A 20,524-nucleotide genomic window follows, 5' to 3' on the forward strand; every position below is an offset into this window, starting at 1 on the left:
GCTGTCCTCTGCATAGTAATTCTAAAGGGGAACTTCATAGCATTTAAAAAAATAAATAAATAAAACATATATATAATCCTCTAAAAACAAATTTGATCTATTATAAACACTGAATAGAATTATACATACACAGATGCACACTTCTTAGGCAGGATTATAGATGTTGCTGCTTGAGATTTAATCTGATCTTGATTGTCACTCTGTGACATATGCTGAGAGAAAGAAGTGTGGAATAACATCACTGGTTGTTGCTTGTATTGTTCACACACACACACACACACACACACACACACACACACACACACACACACACACACACACACACACACAAAAACACTTTCACTGAGATGGCACATCAAATGCTTGAAATATATCCAAAAAGTGTGGTGTGCATTTTGTTCAGCTCCCTTCTACTTTGATACCCTTAAGCAAAATCCACAAAGCTCGTCTCCATGGCGCCACCAGGATGCTGCCACCATACTGGCCTAAAAAGGATCCAACAAAAAAGTTGCTGTATAAAGTATTGACTCAGAGAGGGCACTGTGAGGCTAGCTAATTTGAAAGCATTTCATTTTTACTGGATTTATTTAGGGGGTGGAAATAAAAATGTCATTGTATGTTTTAGTTTCTAAAAAAAAAATAAAATTATAAATCAGGTATTTATTATAATATATATATATATAGTATATTGTGTTGGTCGTTTGGATAGAATTGCAATAAAGCACATTGAAATTTAGGTTTGCAATGCAAAGCACTCCATCTTAGTCCAGCTAAAAATGTTCAAATTATTATTTAATAGTTGACTACCTTATACATGTTATGATGATTAAAATACATGAATTGTTGTAGTTTTTCACATATACTAAGCTGGTACAATAAAAATGCTAGTTTGGTGTAGATTTAATTTGTGAAACTGTCACTTTTGCATGTTGTCTTGATGCTCTGCTAACTGAATAATATTCTCTATGTTTTATGCATCAGTTTGTGTAAGATGCTCTCTTTCATCCCCACTCCATCCTTATCCCAGCCTATCCCGCTTTTATCATGCTCTTAAAAAATGATGTAATCAAACTGCAACCAAAATCCAATAAGCTAAGTTTCCTGATTTAAACGCACGCTTTGGTCCAATTACAAAAACACATTTTACAATCAATAGTTTGCATCAGACAAACAAACGTTGCCTCATAACTTATCTGCTGCTGTTGAAACAGAACTAATGACCCGTTCAAAATGGTCTGCTGTGAAATTACTTTCCAGTGACGGTGTTTCATAAACACTGCTTCTTCCCGTTCTCTGACTACACTTGTTTATGATTACAATAGTGGTGTCAAGTCACTCGGCAGGTGAGCAGGAATAACTGGATGGTGTTGCTTTCTTTTCAGACCTGAGCTCGCCGATCAAGTAAGCAACACCATCACGCCCCGATTGACGCGCTGCTACACAGAATCAAGAGACAGCCGCTTTAGTCTCACTTGCACCTCCTTTTCTTGGAAGCAAAAGCTTCTATTATCCACAACACAGCCGGGTTGACTCTTAAAATGAAGAAGGGCTACACAGAGAGCCTAACATAACCTGCATGGGTTTTTGTGAATCATTTCTTAGGGTGATTTTTGTTTTTGCCTTTCTTCTACGTATTTGTGTTTTGATCCTGTCGTATTTAGAAAAAGAAACTGCGGGATTTCTAAATCTAAGCACACGGTCTGGACTACTTCTCAGGAATAAGTAGTGTTCACTACTAGTCTCTAGATCCCACTTTTTTTTCTTTTTTATAACCTGCCCTCCAAGAAATGTGTGCAAGACCATTGTGATAGTTCCAGTTTAAAATGTATAAATTTTATTTGTGTATACTGACAGTAAAGTTTACACAAATAGCCAACTTCTTACCGTTTCCAGGTTTATTATTAACACTTATTTAGCTTGTACCGTTTCGTTCAAATTCCAAAAAACAAATATGCACCACGTCATATTTGTACTTCAGTGCAAAAGTGAGTTCCTAGAAATTCTGGTCTTCCTTTTAAAGTACATTACAGGAATTAGTTATGAGTCCAATGTAACAACTTTTGTTTCTTGGTGTCATATTTGGCAGCTCCTTTTCTTGGAAGCAATAGCTTGGAAGCAATAGCTTCCAAGAAAAGCTTTTGCTTCTTGGATATGAATTCTACTAAAAACAATGTTGGAAAAAACACTGGAAACTTATTTAAAAAAGTCAGCAAATGACAAGTTAAGGTGATCTCTAAAAAGTCATCAATACACACTCTGCCAGATTGCTAAGGCATCGCGATAATCGTATTGCCAATCCACATTTTGAAGAAGAATTTGGAATATACCGATACGCTCCAACTTGTTCTGACTGGAACTTTCCACAAAGTGAACTTGAAGTTTCATTGCACCGCTAGCGACTGTTCTCCTGCTATACCTTCCTCCTTGGTTGTCCTTTCTTCTCCATCTGTTTGCCAAAGCGTTGGCTCAACAAACACCGCTGTGCCTGGGAGAAATCCGCATGTCTTGTTTGACAGCTCACTGCCATGTGTACCCAGGCAGATCTGTACTTTGTAATCTAAAGCTGGTGCTCAATGCACAGGCCTGTCTGTGTGCTGAGAGATGGCTGCAGAGAGGAGGAGAGCGCGAAAGATGCAGGGAAATAAACAGTGCCAGGATATGACAGCTGGGTATGGGGTAAACTGTGACGGTTTATGCCGCATCACTGGCAGCATTAAGGGATCTCCAGTTGCATTGATTGCAATTATTTACCTAAGACTAAGGCTGCAGGGGTTTGACCTCCGAGGCTAATTAAACCGACGCAATCTTGTGTCTGTGGTTTGTTGTGTAGTTCTGAAACTTCAATCCGGCTCAGGGAAAGGGTGTTTTTTTCTTCTAACAAAAAGAAAAAGAAAAAAAGGAGAGCGTTTTTCCGTACTACATAAGCAGGTTTATCAGTTTCGCACCCTCGGTTAAATCTTATCTCGTCCATCGCACTCGTGTTACGTGTCATTTGGAGTGCAAGATGCAAAAGCGGCGCAGGAGTGACATCAGCCTATGCAAACACCTACAAAAGCAAGCGAGCATTTTCTTAAGCTTGCAGCAGCTTGTCCTCTCACACATTGTCACTGCAAAACCACAGTAACAATAAAGGGATTACAAACTGATCCACTGTGTACTGGGAGGGGTGGCGAGAACAACAGCAGAATGTGAATACGATGACAGCTTGTTGTTGTGAGAAGGTGAGGCCTGGGGAGTGCGTTGTCAGAAATATCATTATCATATGCATAAATATAAACACAAAATCACTTGCGCAAACATGAAAATCCTGCAGGTATGGTGTTCTTATCAAAATCAGTGTTGCTGATCTAAGTCTTTGATTTGTACCTCATTGTTTTTTTTTCTGGGCTGATGAGACGTCTCTTGTTGGGCCTTTTAAACCCCCAGGTTTATGACAAGCAATTCAGATCTTATGTGAATGTGAAGCAATGTCTGTGGAATCCTGTCAGGTAGGATAGCACCTTGTTTTTGGGAAAGCAGGAAGAGCTGGATAATAAGCAGAATGCTGGCATTCTTGCACAGTCACAAGTTCTTGTTAGAGGTACAATGCAGTCTCTGATCCCACAGGTTCTCATCAGGTTAGTCCTGACTGAAACTACTGCTGTTATACATATTTGTCAAATCAGGGGAAATATAATCCCTCATCACACAGTTGTTAGGTTATACTAATGCATGACATCCTCAAACAAACAAACAAATGCTATTTCCCGTTGGTAATTCTCAGCAAAGGAAAAATTACCCTTCAGAGAAACCTCAAGGATATTTTCCAAAAACTGCAATAGAAAGTGCATCATGGTTTGTTGTTCATTTAGGCACCAAAGCCACAGAACAGTCTAAAATGGCTGCAGATCTTTCAGCAGGATACTGCATCATGCTACATAGCAGAAATAATTCAGGACTCCTTTGACGTGCACGAGTTTGTAGGTGATGAACTATTGGATCAGGCATTTTTAGGGGACAAGTTAAACCTAAAGATCTTACAGACATCACAGCATACCTTCAAGAATCTCACAAAGTCTATGACTCAACAGGTCATATCTGTTTTCACCGTTAAACAAGAACCTACAGGCTACTGGAATTATTCAGTGGTCGTAATGTCACCATTAAGGGAGATTATTTGAAGATGTATGTAACATTTGGGAGAGGAGTAGCATCTGTCATGATGTATCGTTATGTCCAAGAAGCAGGATCGACTTGTCTAAAAAGCCACTCTTCTTGAATGCAGTCTGGAAGACTGAATGCAGTCCTCCAGACTGCATTCATTCTGGAGGACTGGAGGACTGAATGCAGTCCTCCAGACTGCATTCAGTCACCATGGTAACTAATTGTTAAGGTTGATGGGGTGGCAGTAGTTTCCAGCACTTCCATTGCTGCTTCCACTTAGTCAAATAGTCTCCATAGCGTCAAGATAAAGATTCTCAGCATATCCAGTCCTTTGGTTAGCTAACGAAATAGCTACATTCACAAATATGGAGCCTACATAAAGCATTCTGTGCATCTTCACTCAGTCAGTCTCATCAGCTAAACTACCATCACAGCACTTGGCAACGCATCTCATCCACCTTAGCAAGCCATGTTTCCTCTTCCGTTCATCATAGAAAGTTATTCTAATCTCTTCTGATTACCAAAATGCAACAGAGACCATCTCCAGGGATAGATTGGTGTCTCAATACATCACATTTGAAACGATTCTCACTCACCCGCACTCCGTATGAACATTAATGACCCAAAAGCAGTGCTGCACTCTGTACTAAATGAGTTTAATTGTGGTAAACTTTGAGATAAAGTGTTTGTTTACCACTCCCAAACGGTCTTGTCGATCTTGGTCTTTGGGTGATCCTTGCTTGAGCTGACATATACCTCATTTGTTTTGCGTATGGTTGTCCTCAACAATTATTTTCACCATTGATTAATGTACTCATTATGTTCTTGCTTGAATGTTTCATCTATAAAATGTCAGAGAGAATTGTTAATTGTCTTGGGTAACTCAATACAAATGTCTTGTTTTGTCTAGAAAACAGTTGTGCACTACAAAGATCTTCAACGTGGTTCGATGGATGATGAATTCAGTTTGTGGAATGTCAAATATTTCTGGCATATTGATTGACTAAATTGGTGTAATACTTCACTCCTTGTACACATTTGTTAATACTTCACTAAGCAAAATGACTTTTCCAAACTAAACGACATTTTACGTTTACAAGGAGAAGAGATGAGTTAAAATGTAGGAGGTGCAGACTTTGACAGACAACTGAAATAGTTCCTAAATGAATAGTTTCAACACTCACTGGCACTTTCTTGTGGACTATTTGAAATGTCACAGGAGAAATAAGAGGGTTTCGGTGTGCATAGTCATGCTACTATTGCAGCTTCAGAGAATTTAGGTCAACCTTAATAGGTGCATTATGCAGTGATGGATTCCCATGCTGCTCTACGCTAAGAGCAACAACTTAGTCCTAAGTTTCTGTTTCTGAACAATAGCCCTCCTCCTGAGCCAAGAACCTGAATTAGAGGACAGATAGTATTTCTACTCAAAGCACACAAATCTAGGTGACCTCCTAAGCTTTATTACAGTCACACAAAGCTCAGCGCTCCATTATTCGAGGAAATAATTATTGCCTGTAGACCAGTGTCTGAAAGTTGAATTCGGCATCTTTTGTAGCAGAAAGGCCTGGTCACCAAAAATTTAATGCTTTATTCTTCTAATAATGACACACATAATTGTGAAAGCCCCACTAATTTAGGCTTTTTGTGGCAAATGTCCACGCCTACTGCCTTATTATTATGTGAAAAGATATCTATTTGGAGTGCTACAAAATGAACTGTATTCAGTGTTGTGGATGTAGTTTTAAGAATTATGGATGAAAGTTTGAAGGAGTTTATTGAATAGTTTTCAAATAACATTATTTTCTATAAAATATGATTACGGGATCTGTGTCAGAAACCTGTGATGAAAGCTAATCCCACACACATGTAATCCATCTCATGTGCTTCCTGTTCACAGTGCTGGATAGAGAAACTAAATGATCCAGACCAAAGATTGTTGTATTCACTCCCAACCAACACAAAGCTGTTCAAGGACTCTAAAGGTTTAGTGTTGCCATGACAGACAGAAATTGCGTACCTGTCTTCATTTTAGATCATTGTCCGAGTTTGACCTAATATCGGATGGGGTTAAAATGGCAAAACATCAAGTAGTATGAATGCATTTACAATACACTGTAGAAAATTGGACATTAGAGAAGTCATAAGGTAAACAAACTCCTATATAAGAATGTTGTTCTGCTTAAAAGTACGTTTTTGGATCTCTGCATTCAACCTCAATAGAAGTCTTTGTACTAAGAATAGTGCAGATTTTTGGCTGAAATCTGTTTTTCTCAATCAATTGAGAATATTTATCCGGATTTTCCAACATTATCCTTTCAGCTTTCAGAAGGAAAACTCAATTGCATTTGAATAAACTCACATTTGACTGATTTGGACCAGAGCTTCATAGATATAATGGAAAGATTTTTTTTTTTCCATCTTAATAGAAACTTCATATCAAAACAAGCAGTTTTCTATTTTCTCTGAATCCTTGCTAGTTGCAAATCAAAAATATTGGAGGTAGATGTCTTATATAAACTATGCCAGTTCTCCCTGTGAGAAACACCATATGTCGTTGGACAGTTGAAGCAACAAAACCACATGTTTTGCTTTTTTCCCCACATCTTGAACATGCTTCAGACATTTGAAAATAACGCCTTCCTCCCCGCAACCTCCTGAAAAGCTGACTTACAGAAATACCCCTCCGGACTCCCTGCTACCAACTTCGAGCCCTGCGTTATGAATAGGCATCCCTCGTTGGCTCACTGCCAGTCCTCAGACTTTTTACAGCCACAAAGAAGAGAGTATGTCAGAGCCAAGCAGAGAGGATGTGGCTTGTACAGCCAGGGGCTTAGCATCTAGCTTAGGGACTACACTCAGCTGAAACCTGCAACGTTTGTGTGTGGGTCTGTGTTGTCATCTAACTGTGTGTGGACGAGATGATGCCTTTCAGTCTCCATGTTTGTACGGTGGAGTCATTGGGGCATTCTAAGGATCTAAGGATATTGATTGCTTCCCCAGCTCACTTAAGGACAGAGATGTCAACACAGAGCCTTAGAAAGAAAGATGCAAGTTAAGATCTTCTACTAAGGTTTTTAGCATCAGTCATCAAAGATGTAGCACAAATAAAACAATGTAAAAATGGAATTGTTTTGTCTTTTAAGGATGCAATATCGTACCAAAGAGAATCAGGGTTTTGTTCTGTGGAAAACCTCTGAGGCTCCATATTGCCAAAAGTGACCTCTGCTTGCTTTGTGCCTTAGTTTTCACCGATTCTGCTCTGGGATTTTACGTTGCCCACCACTTCACAGATGAGTTACTATCATTCACAATCGCTTCCACCTTGTTATTATACCGCTAGCAGTTGGCTGTGAAATATTTAATTGCGAGGAAACGATCAATGAGTTTCTAAGATCGACCCAGTTTTCACAAATGTTTGTAGAAGCGCTAGTTCCTGGATTTTATATACCTGTGGTCATGAAAGTCACTGAAATACCTAAATTTAATGAATCAGAGAGTCTATACTTTTGGGTAGATCAATCTTATTTTTAGCAACAGTCAAAATAAAAAGGTTTTCTGCTTAAAAAGAATACTCTATAAGCCATGACTACATAAAGAATACATGATGCTGTCGATGAGTTCTAGCAGTACTTTTCTTTTCTCATAAAAAACTAGACTTAATGTTCACATCCACATGCTGGACTAAAATCTGCATCCAAGTCAGAGCTTGGAACTGGTAGCGACGCTACACCGGAGCCGGGAGCATTTTATCTGCAAGTCAGAAAACAAAAGGACTAACCATGTTTTGTCATGGCTGATTACTATTAACAATACAAACCAGTAATAATATGTTTATTTTAAGTGTAGAATTTACTAGGCGTAAAGATACAACCAGTAAATCTGTTACTTTCACTATGTTTTATTTGTGCGCAGCCATTTCAGAGTCTGAGCTCAGTAAAATATGAATTAGACATTTTACTGCCTTCCATCAGGTGCTGTTTTTGGTGGGTCGTTTGCTCGGATGGTTGATATTACATTGTGGTCTCTGCTTTTGCACCTATGCTGAAAGCACACTGTATGTAATTGGAAATATTTCCCTCCAGCTACACCGATGTATCAGTTATGTATCATCTTTTTTTGCATAATAACAGCAAACATTTGGCACTCCCAACCAAGCCATGCAACAAAGAAGCGCTAAGGCATTTGTTCAGAGCTAAAGGCCATCTGCATAGTTTAGAGCTTGAACATATTTCATGTGGTGTTGGAATGAAACTCTCATTTTTTCTCTCTCTCCTTTTTGCTGAAATAAAGCCATCGACCCCCACATGCCCATAAGTCGTCCTCCTATTTGTCAAAATGTGAATATCGATGGCCATAAAGTTATTCATGCCTGCATGGCATATCACCTTTATTTGAGAAAGAAATGAAATCCCATTCTCAGGGACTCCCGGGAGAGGAATAATATGTTCTGCCTCTCTCCCATTCATTTCATCATATCTGCTGAATAAATTTGTACGAGGGGCTGCAAGGCCCTGTATATGCGATGCAGTTGAAGAGGTCAGTAAACCTGAAGTGGGTAAAACGTACTTGCATTAAAGTCCTCTTTGGAATTTGTTCTGTTATAACTGAATTTTCTGGACGTCTCAGTTTAAAAAAGAAATTGTTCAAAGGTGGATTTTGCGGTTTTCGAGGCATCCACCTTACTCTGTTTTTTTCCTTTTGTTGCCGTACTGAAGCAGGTTTTTTGTACTTTCGCAGCTCTGGAGGACATGCCTTTTAGATTTTATGCCTGAAAGTGAAAAAGAAAGCAGATTAAGAATCTGTAATGTCTCATAACAGCCCTTTAATCTCCATCGTTCCTTCATCTACCAGGAGGTACCCGGTCCCACTCTGACCTGCAAATTCTGCTACTGACCAAGCCACTCAGACAAAAGCACATTTTCTTTCCTCCAACCCCCAAGAGTTTTGAAACAAGCGTCCGACTCCCATTCCTGTGGGAAAAGAAGTACTGCCTGTAAACACTTTGAAGGTCTCTTGGGACTAAGCGGATTTATTTCTATTCAGTTCAGTGTTTGTGAAAGGAACCAAGTGTCTCTCAGAGTGAATTCAGCTTCCGGTGGGAATTTCTGATTCTCCAAATCATACACACATATCCATACTTTGGACGGCGAATTGCTTCATATTGTTGCAGTTGACTGTCCAAAGTTGCTACATGCTCGTTCAGATGAAAGTGGTTGCTGCAAAATCAGCTTGGTAGAAAACTTCTTACAAATATTAATAAGCTCAACATAACTGAATTGTTTCATAACTGTAAACAAGTTGGAATGTATGAGTAAAACTTGTACAATTGAATTGACTATATTTTTGTATATCAAGTTGCTCTCTGTGCCTTAAGGCACAAATTTGTTGTGAATTAGGGCTATGTAAATAAACTGAAATAAATGAAATGCAGAAAGTAATCAAGTGTAGGCAAGATACTGACTGTTGATAAGTTAGCACCTTTGAAACATTCTATAGTGCTGTGCTAGATTTTTCAAACTAATAGGGTTCAAAGGTGATAAAATAACTCATTATCATATCTTGGTAATATAATATTACACCCTGTCTAATCAAAGTATTTCCCACATCTGGCTTATCACAATGTTTCCTCATACAAGCTTTTGTTGACCCTGATGTCATTTTAGTACAGGTTAGCATGTTGCTTTGTTTTAGCTAACTCTCGTTGCTTCCACATTAGCTCAGCATTCAACAAACTCAAAAGCAAATGTCAAGTAACTGAAAAAGACTTTTTATACTACATTGCAGATAAAGTTACTTTCAAACTGATCAGTCACACACTGGTTAAAATAAATGAATTACATTTACAAATAGCAAGGTAAATATCCATGTACTAATGCTAAAGTTTCACCCTTTTGTTGATCCGGTCATCTTTTCACAGATTAGTGTAACCTTTAAATCTTATTCTTTTCAGCCATCTGTCTTCGATTGCAGGTGACTTTGGTGTAACTATAAGTAACCATCCAGTTAAAAATTAGTATTGAAACTAACCAGTTGCACAGTGATTCAGCTATGAACGTAATCAAGAAACTCTTGATGTGTATTTGCTTGATGATTTTGACAAAATGCAGTGCTTACACTCAATTAGCTAAAATCTGCACCCTCTGCAAAACACTTATAACTGCCTAATTTAATAGTTGAAACACCAAATGCACCTTATACATTGATACGCATAGTGAAACTATCTTAGCATGGCCGCAGAAGCTAGCATATGCAATTTTTCATACTTTCTCTCTTGGAAGCTCTGCCATCAGCACTGAGGAAAACAAGTGGTTCTTTTGGACTGGCAGACAGTAGCATGTTGGGTAGCATTCTGCCTAGATATTTCAGCTTCCAAAGCTGAATTTCCTTCAAATCTTTTAGCTATGAAAAGTTACATTTCACCAAAAATCTGCAACGAGGCAGTGCTCCACTGTGCGCTAAGAATCTTCACTCTTTAAGAGTCTTTGGATGTTAAACTTGTACCCCCACCAAAAAAGAGTAATGTTCCCATTGCCAAGACTTGACCTTTTGTCGCATCAGTTTGTGTCACTACCAGCTCCAGAAGGCATTTTCTAAGTAGACAGTTACTCCATTCATCATCTGCAGGACAGAATGTATTTTCTTTGCCACCACAAACTCATGAATCTGTGTATGTGTAACTTTTCTGGCTCTTATCATCAAGCTGCAGTCACCACTGAACTAAACTGTCAATTCAATCTCTCCGCAGAACACAGCCAGACTGTTAAAGTGTGTGAAATTGTGGCAGTTCACAAGACAGAAGACGAAGCTGACGCACAAGCCAGGAGCCATCCGAAGAAGATAAACCAGCCCTCTCAGCAGTATCCCCATGCATTCACAGGTGCAGCAGTTACACTACTCTACAAGTTTGGGAATAGTTTTAAAGTTTTAAAGGGTCCTTTTGGGGAAAATGAGAACTAGTACTACTTACACTGACATGGACTAATTTTCACAAAACTGTGATGCCACATTATGCTGAAGCTTATCTTCAAAGACATGTCCCATCCCTCAAAATTCTGGTTATGCAACAAATTCACAAAATACTTTTCAGACTCTCTCCGACATCCCTGCTGCACATGCAAGAAATGATTTGGACTGTGGCTCCTCCTTGAAAGGCCGACTCTTATCTGATGATAGAAATATTCAGTGCGATGATTTGACATTGAAATGCTTAGTGAGTAAATCTGCTGCCAAAAGTGCTTAGTGAGGGAATTCCTGCTCCTTAATGTAAATATTTCAGTAATGCTTTTTTTTTTTCCTCCTTCTTCCTCGGTACAACCATGCCTCACTTTGCTGACTTCCTCCTCATTTCCCACCTCCCCACGTCTTCTTATCTCACTCATTCACTAAAATCTGTGGCAGACCGAGTTGATTGGGATACAGCTAAGGTTCATTTACAAGGCAAGGCTGCAATGCAGCAAAGCCTTGGAGTAATGATCAGTGAGAAAAAATAAAAACACAAGAAAAAAGTAACACTTAGTAAACTCCAGGTTGAGTCACAATGGGTTCTTCCATTACAAATGTGCAAAAATCTGTTTATATTCTGCTAATGTCGAAAAAACACAATTGCTATGTTTCCAATAAAATGAGAAACAAATTAAAATCACATGTGAATAAGTTTGTTCATATGATAGGTCATTAGAATGAGTTATGAGATTCACAATTCATCTATCAGTCATCAGAGACATCTGCGTCTTATTCAGGCGTCGGAGCAACGAGCTTCTTATACTTGGGAGCAATTACGTCTGCAGCATTTTCCGGATATTGTAGTTAGCGATTTTAAAGAGCTACAGATTTAACACACAACTTTTTATGAACTATGCGATGCCAAAATGGCTTTGGTGAAGCCAGCTGCACATTGTCTGAGAAAAAAAAAAAACTTCCTGTCATCTTTGTCGTTTCCACCAGTAGTAACATCTGATTTTTCATCACGTGACTGGTGTGATGCAAAAAAAGTGTTTCCATTGCAGTTTTCCAAAACACGCTCATTTCGATACGGCTGAGAAACTCCTCCTTTTTCGCAAATTTATTTTTGTAATTTCAATTTGTGCAACTTCATGTCGAATGGCAGTGCAGCTAGCGATTCCGACATTAGAAAGCACTTTTAGGATATCGGAGGGGGATTTTTATTTTCATCTTTTACATTTTTTCTCTCTGTAGTAACTGTTCTTGTTGTCTGTGCAGTTTCTTACGTGAGGAGGACCAGGCAACACCTGTGGTGTTGCGCCGACGTCACCTTCCACTGCGCCGACCAGCAGATCTGTGAGCAGTGGATCCAAGTTGCAAACGAGCAGCTATCATTACTCAGTAGGTGCTACTTAATGCTGCAGATACGGGGGATGCACTCTGAACCGCCTGGACGCTCAGTATGCATCTGTGTGTCATAAATGAATCATGAATGATCCAAACTGACTGTTAAGCTGCTATCAGCACAGATAGGGGCAAATAAACGCAAGCAGAAGAATGTTAAGTAACAGGTTAAAGTGCAAAGCCCATTTCACACTCAGACAGCTGTTGATTAACCTGACAGAAACTGAGCAGGATGCCGTCTGGGTTTTGTCCAAAACGTCTTGTGACAGGAATCCAGCTAGGTAACATTGACCTATCAATTAAACACTAATTGACACAGTGAACCACCTAAACTCACATTAAGGGATGGGTGGGCGGCGGCTTGATTTAGATTATGATCAGGAAAACACAACAGAGTCATACAGTAAAACTGTGCTAACACAAAAATGTTTTTTTCTAGAAGTCTCCAACTCCAGTCGTAAAGGATAGTATTGCAGGTTTTAGATGCAGCCTTGGCCCAACACAGCTGGTTTTATGGTTGGGTTGTTATCACCTCAAGAAACTCTTGAGGTGATAACATGTCACTCAGCTTTTGCAAATGCCTGAGCGTGTACCATAAATTTGATCTAGGGCATGGTTTAAAAATGCAGGACAATGAACCCTGACGACTGAGTTTTTTATTTTCAACTGCACATTTCATTGTGCATGTAGGCCGACAAATTTAATCTGGACTCATCTGATGAGAACTCATGCATTCCTTACAAGACTTGTGACGAACTGAAAAAATTTCATAATTCCCCCCCAACAATACAAAAGTGTTGCCGTCCCAGCAGATTCAAATTCCAATAAAATGTATTGTTAATGTTTGTTGTCCAGTGGTCATTCTGCCACTGGACAAACTGATAACTGTTCTTTATAAACTCTAATAATTTTGTTATGTAACTCTCAGCTGTTCTGCACAAATGACGACAGCAGTAGAAGGTTTTAATGGTCCTCATTTATGAGTTCAAAGGTGACATTATTTCACAGCTGACAAAAATAGCTGCTGGAGGTCTCAGCAAAATGAAAAATAGCAATGAACCGATTGTTCACAAACTTTTTTTCTTTTTTTGTATAATCTAAATTTAACTGAATTTCAACAATTTCCAGAAGGAACAATGTTTGGAAGAAGCGGTGGGAGGTCATTGCCTTAACCTTACTGATGATTCAATTTGTTTACCTGAAATTTGTTTAAGTTAAACGTTAAATTACTTTATTACAATTATTTGAATTTCAAAAGTACAACTAGTAATACACTTTATGTTGATATCACACACTGATTTATTTCAGCATGTTATAACTACTGCAAAAGCTGTATTTTTATGTGCTAAGAGGTTGTAGCAGGTTGTACAGTGAGTCAATATTGAAGGTTTAAAATGATCAGTGTCAACACTTAAGTCACGTGGCTGGTTTGGTAGCAGGAACTTGAGTAAACAAGGAAGCAATTCAGGCTTTTGACTCAGGTGGGTTGGACTTGTGGCGAATCCAAAAAGTAATCAATTTGTACGATTCTGTTTTGCGAGAACTTTGAATTCAAGAGTAACTCATTACATTTTGCTGTCCAAGCTTTCTAAGAAAATATTGGAACCCAAACTATACCAGGTAGGTCTAAATAAATGATTAACAGGAAAGTAAAAAGTGGCCAATCGGTCACCTTGGAAGCTCTCTTAAGCTGTTTTATTATAAATTGCTCTAAATATATTTCCATAGACAAAGCATATTAACTTGTAGCATAAGAATATATTAAGTAATGTGTGACATTTCATTAAATCTATTAAATGCTAATATGTAATGTCTTTTTATGATGTATCACATTACATGTTATAATACTATTAGTAACGTAGCGAGCTATAGCACTAATTGAGTATAAAATTATGTGACACACTCCAGGGCCAATACGTTTGAAAAATGATCCGGCTCCGTAGCTTTCGGTGTCTCTCAAACATGTAGAATTAAGATCGGAAGGTGGGTGTAATTCATCTGAAGTGCCCCATACCCACAGATGAACCAATTCAATGAAATTAACCACATTCGTTGCGAAGATGAAGTCTGTTCGTCTCTAACAGCGTCCGTCTCCTCCGCGGCTGCACCTTTACATCACTGCTGACAAGCCATTTATGTAACTTAATGGAATTTTTGTCTTATTGCCAAATGATACGAAGCCATTTTTTTTTTCTTTGTGCTCATTTAACACTTGATCCCATTCAGATCGCTTTTAGTTTGAGCCGGCACCTTATTTTTTCCAAAGCGGCCCCAAACAAGCCATTTGACATTCCCCGGCCGGCGCGCCACTTTGGAACTTCATCACCAGATGATGCAGTGCCTGTAATTTGCTCCACACTCCTTCCACAGTTAGCGACACCTCGTTTGTCTTTCAAACAGCCCATTCTGGTGATCATCTTTTAAAAAAAGGTCTCTAGTTAATGAAAGACCAATCAAGCGGTTGTCAAAAAAAAAAAAAAAAAGTCAGATATTTCCAACTGCTATCCTTCACTTTGCAGCCAACCGACCCAAGAACCTGCTGGTGTACATCAATCCGTACGGAGGGAAGCGGCGCGGGGAGCGCATTTACGAGCAGAAGGTGGCTCCGGTGTTCCGGCGGGCCGGCATCTTTACAGACGTGATTGGTGGGTATCCGACGGTGGAGCGCCGCAACATTTAAATTAAAAATGAGACTCAAAGGCCACCGTATACATCTCCGCTGGCAGCGTAGCCTCTTGCGGGGTGGGGGCCAGGTGGCCTCGCGAGGATATGATTTTTGCCTTATGGCGGCATTAATCCTACCACCCCCCTAATGGAAGCTGTGATACCCGATAAGTTTGGGCATCCAAAGTCATCTATTATTCAATAAGTGTTTGCTACAGTGTATATTCTTGAGTATTGATGGCCCACCAGGGGGAAACACCATTCACTCTGGGCTTCCTATAGCCGCTATGAGTCACATGATCTTTTTTTTTGTATGTGCTGGGATTATATGCCTAGTAAACAGATTTACTGTTGAAATGACGAGGATTTTTTTTTTCTGCCTCGGGGCTCATTTTGTTAATACACCCCACAATAGCTGAATTAGGCTGTTTGTGCCTCTGCGCCTGGCTGTTTTTTTCCTGAACATTAATCTGCTCAGTGCTCAGTGGGTTTTAGTGAATGCATCCAAAGTGCAGCGTTTTTGTTTTATGCTTCTTTTGTTTTTTGTTTTTTAAAATGCCTGCTCCGCCACTTATTTCGTCTGTACATTTCTTTTATTGCACTTGCGCTAACGCCTGCTATTTAATTGGTTTCCACAGTTACAGAGCGCGCTAATCATGCCAGGGACCACTTGAAAACGGAGGCCAATCTAGACGATTATGATGGGTGAGTACTTCAGCGGGGTAGCTGCTGCTGCTGCTGCTTTCGGGCTTTTGAACCACTGACTCTTGCCCGTGGCTTTTCTGTTGACTTTCTGCTCATGTTTTAATAAAGTCACTGAGAGGCTCATTAAGTCTCTGTTGTTGAGTAATCTGCATTGAGATACATTGTAATTTATATATATATATATATACATTGTAATTGTTGTATTGTTATTGTGATTTCTTTTTTTATTTTAGCTAAAAATGTTCCGTCTTAATATAATTGTAGAAGAAGAAAAGTCTGATTCAGTATCTGAAAAGCACAGATTCCCTTAGAGTTTAATAGCCAAATGGGCAATGTTAAATTTCCAAGCTACTTTTGAAAAACTAACCATTGAGATAAGATGGAAAAATATTCACACCCCACATCAGTTATGTGAAGCTATGCTGTGTAAATAATTTCCAAAATGTTGTCTTTCGTCTCCGCTGGCCAGTCAAACACGATGCTACCAGGGTTGTTAAAGCGATTACTTTTGGTGGCGTGTGGAGGTGTAAAGTCCATAAAATCCATACATTTTATCAGCAGAAGGAAGCATGGAGCACTTTAACGTTTCCTAGTAGATGGCTGTCCTGACTTCATACTTGACTTGATAAGACACAATAAACCTCAGCAGAAAATTACATGGCAGCAATTAATCACTTATTGTGAAACTCTTGAGTGAGCTTTTCATTCACATATGTCTGAAGACTGTTACTTATACACCTCTTACTAATACATTTTTTCTTCCACTAAACTTTCCATAAGCATGCTTGGACACAGCTAACTGTACAGCTTCTGTTGTGATGATAAAGACAATCTTTTGTCATTTATAAATATCAATTCAGCTCTTTTAGCAATATTTGTAAAGGAAAAAGCCTTTACAAATGGTCTGTTACAATACACTTTTATGGATGATAAACTGACCCAGTAATTATCGCATTAAACTAAAATATTTTGGTTTTGAGATCATTTTCGTGTGATGCACTGATAATAGCATAATAATGCAAGTTCCCCTCTCAACGGCCAATAAATAATTCTGTAAAGAAAAAGACACAAACTAGATGATATTTCAAATATCCAAAATAAAAATAATAAATACAATAATTACAAAGTCTCCAAACAGACTAAAATATTAATCACAAAGGAAATTATCAAGCTCATTTTATTTTATTGTGAGATTAATTTATTAATTGCAACAGGCATAGTGATAGCATAACATTTGTATTTAAGAAATATATTTTAATGTAATTTTATTAGCTATAGGATACGCTTTTAATAGAACCTTAATCTGAAAATTCTGATCAATCCCTTTTATTTCTCTGGCATTTTTGTCGTTTAATAATGCAAAGCTGAATTTGCCAGTATGAAATATTTTCCACCCAAATATGAGCCCATTCTTCTCTGGCTCTACTTTTCCTGAACTAAACTCGAGGGGAAAATAAAAGTGTTATTTTTTTCTTTTATATAAAATTTAAAATCCGATCTGTAATAATAAACAGAATATTTGTTTACGCGAAAATTCAAATGTTTCCATCGTTTTTGCCTCGCTTTATAACTCTCCCTGCCTTCCGGCATTTCTTTTAACTACATACAACTCATCAAACCCCACATTTCACCGACCGACATACATCAAGGTTATGAACTGTAAATTATGCGAGCGAAGCGAGAAGCCAGGGGTACGAAGTGCACCAAAAGGGCCCTTTTTCCTCCTGCCTGTTCACCTCGTCCTTTCAGCCATTCGTCTCACATTCGTAACACCAGAAGCGGAGTTAGACTCCATTATGCTTTTTATTCCACAGCTCATATAATTTATAGACGCATTTCGGTTGCCTTTGAGTCAGACCTAAGAAGTCGTAATGCCGAATGGCACAGCGTGATATTCTTATTTATTGTAGGGTTTCACAGCTGCCCTTTTTCGTTATTGTCAAGGTTTTCTGAGCTATGCAGCCGTTTTCCTGCTAAACACAGAGAACAACCTGTACATGGAAGTCAACTTGTTACACGGCGACCTGCCAAGACGCTGCACGAAGCGTCCTCGGCGGTGCATTAGGAAAGCTTGCGTTCGGTTTTGAGTTGATGGTTCTTTTTTTGTCTCTCCAGGGTGGTGTGTGTGGGTGGAGACGGGATGTTTAGCGAGATCCTGCACGGCCTGGTGACCAGGATCCAGACTGACCACGGTGTGGACCAGAACCAACCGGATGCTGAGCTGGTGCCGTGCTCTCTGCGTATTGGGATTATTCCTGCAGGTGGGACTTTTGGAGTCAAATTTGTTTTTCATTTGTTTGTTTTTTTGTTACTAGCGATTTAATGGTATAAGTGTGAGATCCAGACTTTCACACATTGATGCAGGGACTCCTACGTTTTTCACAACGACACCATACTGCAGGTTTAAGGTTTATTTGTCAGATTGCAAATGCATTTTAGTTTTCAAAGCTATGCAAACATATTCTTCTTTTAGATTAATGCGTTCATGTTCAGTCGAGCAAATAATTGAATCTATAAAGATATTTTAAAACAAACTAGAAGTTGGACTTTCTAGGCTGCGTCTTATTACAAAACAAATTCAATTATCCATTTCCACTGCCTGTTTTAAGTAATAATTTCCAACTTGAAATCAACAGGAATGCCCTCTGAGTTCATATTTCCAAAACAAAACCCCATAATCTACATCATATCTCTCATGCTTTTAAAATACAATAAAAGTTAAAGACACAAACTCCTAATGTCAGAAAAAATCATGTTATCTTTGAGATATTACAGCGTGCCTTAGGGACACAACTTTGACTTATTCTTCCTTTTTTGTCCTTCACAGTAATGTGTATAACTTTTTTTTTATTTTTAATGGCTTTGAATAAAACGCTTTAATTAAAATCATTTGTGTTGGCAGAGTGAAAGGTCATTCAAAACGCAAATAAGTAGCGATTGTAGGTTTTCTGAAGAAAGCATAAATAATTTTAATTGTGAGACACTCAAGACCTTATGATCCCAGGTTGCTTAGTTACATAAGAGATTTTCCATGGCAACAGGACAGGGGGGTGCCGCCATGAGCCTAAAAGAGGGTCAATCAGTCCTAAGTGGCATGATTGGGAACATGCTGGGTGACATTTTGAAATTACTGTAAATTTCACTGGGATGAAGACACAATGTGTGAAGACCAGTGTGAGACCATCCTGTGCACAGCTTGGTGCTGGTAGCTGGCTTGTTTCAAAAAATAAACCGGGGGAGACGGCGAAACGATTTGTTTGGATGAAGATGTTTCGGATGGGGTTTATTTGTTAAGCGAACACAGAGGAAATCAATATGGCAGGTGTTTGTTTTCTTCTGACAAATCCTACGCCGATTCTGTGACATTTGAGCATCTTGCCAAAACGTGATGTAGAAAGATGAAATCTCCAAGTAATTGAGATAAACAGAAGATCGTTTTGCTCTGAATCCGTGGCGTTCTAGTTTATTCATGAGGTTCTTATAAATCTTGGGAAAAAATAATTTTGATAATGGATTTTTGGAAGATCTTTAAAGCTCAGCGCAAGGATGATGTGCAAAAAGAAAAATCAGGACAACGAGGACTTTACATTAAAGCTACTGCTTTTTCTAACATTTAGATTTATACTACATAGAGATTGTGGAGTTACTTTAGACCAAGATTTGCCTTTATAGTTTTAATATCAGAGCAAGACATAGAGAAACACTTGTTAGTTTATAAATTGTGAATTACTTAACAACCCAGAGCAAGAATTGAACATGGAGAACCAACATTTAGCTTTATACTTTACAAATCTAGAGTAAACTTAGATAGTGCCATCTATGTTGTTTTGTTGTATTTCCTTCTAATTATTATTTGAACCAAGACAGATGTTTTCTAGACACTATGATCCAAATTGCATCTGTTTGTAGTGTAAGATGCCTGGATATGGCATTATGTGAATCGCACTGAAAATTGAATTTGCAACACTGAACATATCGCAGAAAATCGTAGTACATTAAAACTCTGTTATGTATATTAAAGAAAAATCTAATGTGTGATTTAGGGGGGCTGCTGTCTGTTTCAAAGGCTTTCAGTCACAAGTCCAGCCACAAATATATTTATGCTCAGAGGACTCAAACAGCAAAAAAATATCCCAGAACTGAGAAGTTTAAAGTCCATCGCTGTCAAAGAGAACGAAATCGACAAGATCCACGAGGCACTTATGGCAGAACCGCAGATAAACACCGAAGCTGCTCAGACGAGCACACGCCTTGTGACATTTTACTTCCTCCGAATATGCAAACAAATGTCTGCACTCGAGAAAATTAAGGGGAATAAAACATAAAGCATCAGAGGGCTGAACATTGTTCAACTAATGCGTGCTCAAGCTATTCCCTTCCAAAAGGAAGCTGGCTTGTGCAGACTGGCTGTAGAAGATTCAAATTCTGGCACAATGTCACCATCTTTATACAAAAAGAAATAAAAAAGAAAAGAAAAAAAAAGCACACGCAGCAGGGCTGTCAGGAGCAATTTTAAAGTGTTCAGATGTGATTATGATGCTCAGAGAAGAGGAAGCAAAGGCCAGATAAGTGATATTCATGGAAAGCCTAAGAAGGCGAGAGAGGGAGCTGATCTTCATACTCATCTGTGTGTCCGTCTCCGAGTGACAGACCCGATCGCCCC

The 20,524-nt window shown here is 38.7% G+C and overlaps 1 protein-coding gene across 3 annotated transcripts in view; it reads left to right on the plus strand.

Annotated features, from left to right (window-relative positions):
• The window catches only part of cerk (ceramide kinase), a 41,196-nt gene that overhangs the window by 2,557 nt on the left and 18,115 nt on the right, over positions 1–20,524 (plus strand). For all 3 annotated transcript variants that reach the window (XR_014086147.1, XM_081604279.1, XM_008401156.3), the window contains exons 2-6: positions 10,892–11,023; positions 12,367–12,489; positions 15,012–15,137; positions 15,795–15,861; positions 17,977–18,122. Coding sequence is in view for 2 of the 3 variants with exons in the window: in XM_081604279.1 (XP_081460405.1) it covers positions 10,892–11,023; positions 12,367–12,489; positions 15,012–15,137; positions 15,795–15,861; positions 17,977–18,122 (594 nt within the window). In the remaining variant the exon portion in view is untranslated. The remainder of the gene's footprint in view (positions 1–10,891; positions 11,024–12,366; positions 12,490–15,011; positions 15,138–15,794; positions 15,862–17,976; positions 18,123–20,524) is intronic.

The sequence above is a fragment of the Poecilia reticulata genome, chromosome 23 (assembly GCF_904066995.2).
Source record: "Poecilia reticulata chromosome 23, P_reticulata-male-v2, whole genome shotgun sequence".
NCBI classification, from domain to species: Eukaryota; Metazoa; Chordata; class Actinopteri; order Cyprinodontiformes; family Poeciliidae; genus Poecilia; species Poecilia reticulata.